This window comes from Sinocyclocheilus anshuiensis, unplaced genomic scaffold, assembly GCF_001515605.1.
Source record: "Sinocyclocheilus anshuiensis isolate Anshui unplaced genomic scaffold, SAMN03320099.WGS_v1.1 scaffold318, whole genome shotgun sequence".
NCBI classification, from domain to species: domain Eukaryota; kingdom Metazoa; phylum Chordata; class Actinopteri; order Cypriniformes; family Cyprinidae; genus Sinocyclocheilus; species Sinocyclocheilus anshuiensis.
This window is the reverse complement of record NW_015547653.1, coordinates 292,306-300,597: the sequence shown is the minus strand read 5'-3', so window position 1 is coordinate 300,597 and position 8,292 is coordinate 292,306. Positions and strand designations below refer to the sequence as shown.

The 8,292-nt window shown below is 36.6% G+C and overlaps 1 protein-coding gene across 1 annotated transcript in view; it reads left to right on the top strand.

Moving 5' to 3' along the window:
- The window catches only part of efnb3b (ephrin-B3b), a 79,759-nt gene that overhangs the window by 39,863 nt on the left and 31,604 nt on the right, over nt 1–8,292 (top strand). Inside the window, exon 2 of the mRNA XM_016504239.1 lies at nt 2,365–2,660. Coding sequence (XP_016359725.1) covers nt 2,365–2,660 — 296 coding nt within the window. The remainder of the gene's footprint in view (nt 1–2,364; nt 2,661–8,292) is intronic.

The window sequence follows — 8,292 nt, the reverse complement described above, 5'->3', positions numbered from 1 at the left end:
CACCACACACACACACACACACACACACACACACACACACACACACACAGAAGCCTTTTTCTCACACACTCTGCTTTTGTTTCTTAAAAGCAAGAGTGACTAGCTTTAATAAACATGCCCTAGGCTAGGTTAGCATGCTATGGTAATGTATGTGATTTATAAATGGATCCACCCATCATTACGTGAATGTATTTTCGCATTTCTTTTCATATGGAAACATGAAGCCCGTAAAAAAAACAACAAAAAAAACCAAAGCCCAACTGCCTTAAATTGTTTACATGTAAATAGCCGTTGGTGTTGCTGGCTGTTTAGAGATGATGATAAAATGGTAATTAGTGTCTGCGAGTCGTTTAGTCATTTGTTTACATAGGGAATTTCCTTTGAATTCTTTCTGAGATTACGCAACAGACAAATTCTCCTGGAAATTGGAAGCTCCAGACACGTCCTCTGCTGAGCTTTGATCTGACACGGTTTCCTTTGGAAACAAGCGTTTCTGGGTGGGATTTAGATCTAGACTGGCCTATTCATTCTCATTAGAGTCACTTGTTGAAGATAGAAAACAAAATATCATATTTCGAGAAATTCAGTCGTCAAAAACCTTCAGATGATTTACACAGCGGAAGAGAGCACTTTCATTAGGGCTATGAATAAACAGGAAGAGAGACGAGCAGAGTAGATGAATAAAGTGTAAAAGAAGTGGATGGGTTTCTACTTGTAGAAGGTAATTTATTGAATAAAGAAACACAGTGAGAGTGTGGAGTGTGGTTGGATCCACACCTGCGCCAGTAAATGCTAGCCTGTTCCCGAGGCAGCCAGCATACCCACAGAAATTTTCATGAGAAGCGTGTGGTTTTGTCAGTGAATGTCCTGAAGCGAAAGGTTATAGTGCCAGATTAAGCCAGTCATCATCCTTGCCCCCGTGCTGATCTGTATAATTGACAGATTTTTGCAGGTTTGCTCTGCCACAAACAAAGACAAAGATCAACACCGGATGTGCATATTACTGATTAAATGAAGACAAACTGATTAAAGACAATGTGACAAGCTATTTACAGCCTATTTTTGTGTAGTGTGAAATATGAATACTGGCCCGTTGTTTCGGAACCTAGCGCGTTTCCCCCCTTAGCTCGGTTCGTTTGGGCATATGTGAACACGGCAATCGCGCTCGGATCCGCGCCAAAACAATCGGTCTGAGATCGCCTGAACGAGGTGGTCTCGGCGAACTCTGGAGCGGTTCGGTTGTAGTGAGAAAGCAATCCGATCTAACAGACCAACGAACCAGGCTATATCACAATGTATAATGGATAATTACGTAAGTTCTGTGAAAAGCATTAGCTTTGTTGTTTTGCTAATACTTCAAAATGAACCTGTGAATGTCTGTGGGTGAGCACGTCTTCGCCATTCAAAATCAAAGCTCACTTTTTCATTTTATAATGCCGTCTTATTGCTCTTCTTCCTAGTAGGTGCATTTTAAAAATGTTTTCCCGATAAATCCTGGACTCCTGCTCAAAGTGATAAATTAATATAACGACATCTACAAATAAAAACAACAATAAGCCCGCGAAGCTGTTGTCGTTCCGTCCTGACAGATGACAGCTGTGACAGCTAAGTGGAATCCCGGAAAATAAACCGTGAAACTTTGACCAACGAGAGAACAGTTTACTCGCGCGTGACTTGTATTGACAAATTTGGTCCGTTTAGAAACATTGCCGTGTGAACCAAGAATAAAAAGCAACATTGTAATAATTTTAATCCCTGTTTCAGAACAAAGCAATCGATCTGCAGGTGTGAAAGCACCCTAAGACTAGAGGATATTTAGTGACAAAAAAGAAGGAATTGATTTTGCATTGAATTTTGTATTCAGTTAAATGGTGAAAAGAGTTACAAACCGGAATGGAGCTAAATGGAACTGCAAAAAAACTACATGGATTTATTTTTATTTATTTATCATGTCAATCTATTCATTAAAGAATCCTGAAGAAAAATGTTTCCACAAAAATATTTAGCAGCACAACTGTTTTCAACATTGATAATAATAAGAAATGTTTTAAAAACATTTTAAAATAGCCGACATTAAAATAGAAAACAGTTATTTTAAATTATTTAATATTTTTATATAATAATTTCATTTGTTTACTTATATGACTTGCAAAAGTGCCTTTTATTAATTAGATTTAGCTAAAAAATAAATAAAAGCTTAAAAATTAAAGTCAATTATTTTGTTGTTTAAGTCACACATTCAGGTTTTAAATTATTTATTGGTTTTTAGCCATGCAATTTTTTTAAATGATTTTTGCCAGTAAATTTATGTTTCTAATGTCATGACATTAAATTCTCTCTCTTTCCCTCTCTGTCTGTCTCCAGGTTTAGTGATGATAAGGGCTATGTCCTGTACCCTCAAATCGGGGATCGCCTGGACCTCATTTGCCCAGCGTCTGAGCCGCCCGGTCCCCGGTCCCCCGCCGAATACGAGTACTATAAACTGTACCTGGTGTCGTCACGGGAACAGGCAGACAGGTGTGAAGTGACCGGAGCCCCCAACCTGCTTCTCACCTGCGATAAGCCCAACAGTGATATGCGTTTCACCATCAAGTTTCAGGAGTACTCACCCAACCTGTGGGGTCACGAATTTAAAACCAATCAGGACTACTTCATCATCGGTGAGTTAGTGCATCAAAGCATGTCTGTCGACATACGATTATTTTGACCAGAAAATTTTAGTTGTGAAAAGTTCTTCTGATGGTAATAGACTTTGTGTGTTCATTCAGCATCTGCCCTTGTTTATTGTTTTAATCTGTGTTAGAAGGGATGGCATGATGGTATTTCATCACTGCATTTCAATTCAATTCAATTCAAGTTTATTTGTATAGCAATTTTCATGATACAAATCAGAAACAGGTAACATGCTTCGTAACTTGGCAATGTTTCTAAGATGGAAAAATGCTGATTTTGTAACATGGGAAAAATGATTTTCAAAAGACAAGTTTCTATCGAATATAACGCCCAGATTTTTGACTGTAGAGGAAGTAACAGTACATGTTGTTGGTTTAGATGCAGTGATAAGTTTATTTAGCTCTTCCTGTCCTATAGTTGTAAAGCACTGCAGTTTATCTTTTGGTGCAATGAATGAAGCTGAAGTATTATACGCTGTAGAATCTACATTTGTTATTGTATTTCTGATGTTATCTATTTTATCAGTGAAGAAATTCATGAAGTCATTACTATTAAACTGTGAGGGAATATTTAGATCGGGTGGCGTCTGGTTATTTGTTAATCTAGCCACTGTGCTAAATTAATTGGATTGGATTGTTTTGGTTATTTTCTATGAGTTTGTGCATATGCTCGGCCCTGGCAGCTTTTAGAGCCTGTCTATAGCTGGCTATAGCAATTTAAATTGGGTTTGTTTTTAGTTCAGGCTAGTCGGTTCTCAACAAAGTCACAATCTTCTGCTGGGATTCGGCTGATTGTGATTTTATCAACTGGAACCATCTATTGGGTTGTTACTGGGGGTTGTTTTTAATACAGTGCACAGTAGCGTGGAGGGAATGAGGCCAACAGAAGCCCGTCAATATCAACATTTCAGAAAGTAGATTTGACACAGGAAAGTGATGTCCTAACATGCTTTGACCCAAAACACGCAATGGGCATGTTTTTAGCATCTATTGCCAGAATTCCCCTAGTCCTAGAATACCTGGAAAAGTATGTGAATTTTAAAAGATTTTCCGATCTGGCAAAGTCACGGAGGTGTAATAAAAATCCTAAAGTCATAGAACTTTATAGTGAATATATGTTTGTTCACTTTAGTTTGGCATCCCTAAATCCTCAGTTGAAGCACACTCAATTTATTATTATTTGTGTGTGTGTGTGTGTGTCTGTGTGTGTGTGTCACTTTTGACACATTTGTACACTGAAAAGTAAAGTTGTTGTCACGAACCCTGAAACTACATTTGCAACAAACAGTTTTACTTACATAATGTGATATGGTTCTAAAAAGTAAAGTTCAACTGGGAAAAAAAGTCTGGACTCAATTTTATTAATCAGGAAATGATTTGCTCATGAAATTGGATGTTAGTACGACCCTGGTGTGTACTGATGAATTACAGTATGCAGAATAATACCATGTGTATTAAGAAAGTAAACAGAGTCAGTTTTTGAATATACACTACTGTTCAAATGTTTGGGGTCAGTAAGATTTTGGTTTTTGAAAGAAGTCTCTTATGCTCACCAAGACTTCATTTATTTGAGCATAAATACAGTTACAACTGTAATATTGTAAAATATTATTACAATTTAAAATAACTGTAATTTAAAATGTAAATGTAAAATGTAATTTATTCCTGTGATTGCAAAGATTACTTTTTTCATCAGCCATTTCTCCAGTCTTCAGTGTCACATGATCCTTCATAAATCATTCTAATATGCTGATTTGGTGCTCAAGAAACATTTCTTATTATGAATCTTGAAAACATATGTGCTGCTTAATGTTTTTGTGGAAATCGTGATACATTTTTTTTTATTAATTTTTTTTAAAAATGACAATATTTATTTGAAATAGAAATCTTTTGTAAAATTATATATATCTTTAATGACAATTTTATCATTGCTGAATAAAAGTAATAATTTCCATAAAAATATGATCTTACCACAAACTTTTGAACAGTAGTGTATTACTTTAAATATATTATTTCCAATTGTTTGTACCTTATGTGTGGAAATCTCTTCTAGCAATATTTATAATATAATTTTTCTAGAAAAATCATGGACAAGTCAAGGAATTTGATAAAGAAAAAGAATAAAACAGAAAGGTTGGCAGAGAAAGAATGGATGAGACCAAAAAGAGAGATGATGGCTTTATAGATGTATCAGATTTTCTTTCACTAGGGTTAGTATCAGTCAAATTGTATTCATACTTTTCAAAACCAGATAATGATTTAAACTCAGGAGATAATAGATCGTTGGTGCTTAGGAGCCCAAGGTTATATTTTTGTGTTTGTTTTTATGACGTGCAAAGTGTGTGTGAAGGTGTGGCGGTGTCTTGTGTCTAATCTTAGCAGTTGCAGGTCTCGTAGACACTGTAACTCTGTGATAAGAATCAAACTCCTTCCACTGGCTCCTTAATGGGCAAACAAGTGTGAGTTTTCTGGTATGTGGACATCAGGAAGTTTCCAAGGCTCTTCCGTGTTCTGTTAAGCCTTAACGTAGGTGTCAGTGACACACACTCACACACACACACACACACACGCTGCAGGCTTTATCGTTACTCCAACAGGCCCCACGAATCGATCGACAGGCTGTGTCAGTCTATGAGTCCTCAAATGCAAGGTCAGAGGCATAAACACACACACACACACGCAGGCTGCGAGATGGAAAAAGAGAGCGAGAGAAACCATCAAACAAGCGTCCATATGGAAAAATGGAGAAAAATGATTTTAAGGGTCATTGAACATTTCATTTAGTGTTTATGTGTGTGCATACGTGTTAAAAAATAGTTGTGTGTGTGTGATTTGGGTGCATTTATACAGCATCTGTCATGACCGGTTGATGTTCTATTTTCCAAAAGAGTGCACATTTGATGGCTTCTGACATCTTTATGCCCATGTGTTGGCACATATGTGTGTGTGTAAGGGTATGTGTACATTAGAGATTTGAACCTTAGGGAGAATGGTATTAATTAACCTACCTTAACATGCGCTAATTTAATCAGCCTAGCTCAAATGAGCTGGAACAGGAATGATTCATGAAATAGAGAGAGAAAGAGAGAGAGAGTGTGTGTGTTTATGTGGAAGAGAGCATTGACAGGTCATTATGGCTGCTCCAATCTCGTTGTCTAATTATCACATGGGTCATGAAGACGCCCTTAGGTCACTAATAACAGTGTTTACACACTCTCATACACGTACACTTAAAGGGACAGTTCACCCCAAAATCAAAATGATCATCATTTGCGTGTCATCATTTACTCACTTTCATGTCCACTTTCATGTTATTTTAGTATTATTGATAGAATAATATTGATATTATTGATTTAGTTTCAAAGTTTAATTCTATATTTTTATTTAAAATTGTTTTAGTAATTGTATGTACTTTTGTCATTTTATTTCTATTTTTAGCTTTAATTTATATTGATTTCAGTTTTAGTTTGACTAATTTTAGTGCTTAAACATTTTATTTCAGTTAGTTTTTTATCTAATATTTATATTTTATTTTATTTCAATTAATTAATGAAATTTTAATAATTGTAATTTTATTCGTTTTAGTTAATAACAATAATACTGCATATGAGTTACCACCCAGCATTGAATGTTTATTTTTAGTGGGGTTTATTTTATATTATATTTTATTATTTTATTATATATTTTTAAACAAAATTGTATAGTATTTTATTATCAGTTATTTACTGGTTATTGGCCATACAATGAAATGTTATCAGTCAGAATTTTAATAACCATGCAACTAATACATAAACAAATTATTTACCATTGACAAAGCTGTCAAAGCTAAAATTTGGAGAATTTTGACTTTAGAATGAAAATAGCACACAATAGCATTATAGACTAGTTTTATGGTGCGTTTTGTCATTTGACAGCCCTGGGTCACCATGTACTTTTGTTGTAAAGCATCTTCTTTTGTGTTAAAGAAAGTAAGTTTGGAATGACATGAGGATGAGTACATGATGACACAATTTTCATTTTGGCTTAGCTATTCCATTAAAGCATGATTTTCCTTGCTTTGCAGTCATTCCTGTATCTATCTTACAGCAGAGTTGCTCGGAAACACACACACACACACACACACACACACTTTGAAAATCCTTATTTGTCCGGGAGAGCAGAAGGAGTTCGTCTGTTTTGTTGGGTAGAGAGCTCTGGGCTTCTTATCGCCGTGGCATTGCTGTGGCAGCGGACACAGACAGATGGCTAACTGTCACTCAAACTGAGAGAAGAGAACTCAAGAGGAAAAGAGGATGAGAGAGTGAGGGAGAGAGGAAGAAAGAACAAGACGGACAGACGGGTTTTACCAGGGTTTACCGTGTTTCTCAGCAGCTCAGACACACACGCAGATGCCAAGAATATCTGTACGGTTATTTTACGACTCTGTGAATCATCATCATTGTGCACGTACGTGTGATGTGCTGAGTGTTTCATGGTGCCATGTTGTTTTGATCCGCATTAATTGCTTGTTTTATGGTGACTGTTTTAAGATTTGAGTGAACAGAGCAACACAAGAAGGACAGAAATAGAAGGTGGGAAAAAGAAGAAAACAGAAAGAAGAGGCGGTCGAAGAGCAAAGGGAGAAAGGGATTCAGAGAGATCTATATTTGATGAATATTTGAACGTTTTAAAGCCTCCAGACTGAAGTTTTCCCTTCTTACTGAGACAGAAGTTAACCACAAACACCAGGGAGAAGAGAAAGGTAAATGAGAGATAGAGAGAGAGAGATTTTTACTCTTAAATTCCCAGCAGCCTGTGTCTTCTGCCAGCTCAAGTTGTTTTTATGGCTCTTGCAATCCGATTGGATCTGAAGAAATTCATTTCGCGGCTTTAGCCAATCAGAACATTTTGGTGCAGACTGATGAGCACAACCATTCCCTGAGTGATGACAGTGATCAGAATAACAATGGCAGTAAGGATTCGAGGAACATCAAGGAAACACACACACATATAGAGATGAACATGTGAGTGACCCTAACAGAATGACTGATCAAATCATGCTGAACAGAAATAATGTGACACATATACACTGAAATGAATGGTGCTTGAAAATGTGTTTGTGGGTCAGGTTAGGCCTTCATTGTGAAGAACAAATATCACAGGGCATTTAAAATCCAAAATCATTTACCAGAATCATTTATTTCAATTTGATTCTTATTCATTTGGGCATATTGATCATAGTTTTTGTCCGTTTTGCTTACATATTAGGCTTGCCGCGATAGACGGTGCTGACGGTGATACCGGTGTTAAGCCGCAACACCGGTTATGTCACTTGCCCACCGTGGCACCGACCCCCACCGTCGTTTTGATTTTTTATAGTAATAAAAATAATTTAGTTCAGTAAAAGAACAGACACTACAATTAAAAACTGAACGCGGTTGCTCAATGCAGCATGCCGAACGACAGTCGCATCACAGATCAGATTTCATTTATCCAGTGAGGAGAGTGAGTCGAGCTGACTGACAAGAAGAGTGGGGTGAGACAGACAAGACGATCGCGGATGATTTAGTTTCGAAACGAGATGCAAAAGCACCTGTTTGGCAATATTTTGGATTTTGAAAAGCCTGTTGACTTTTGTTTA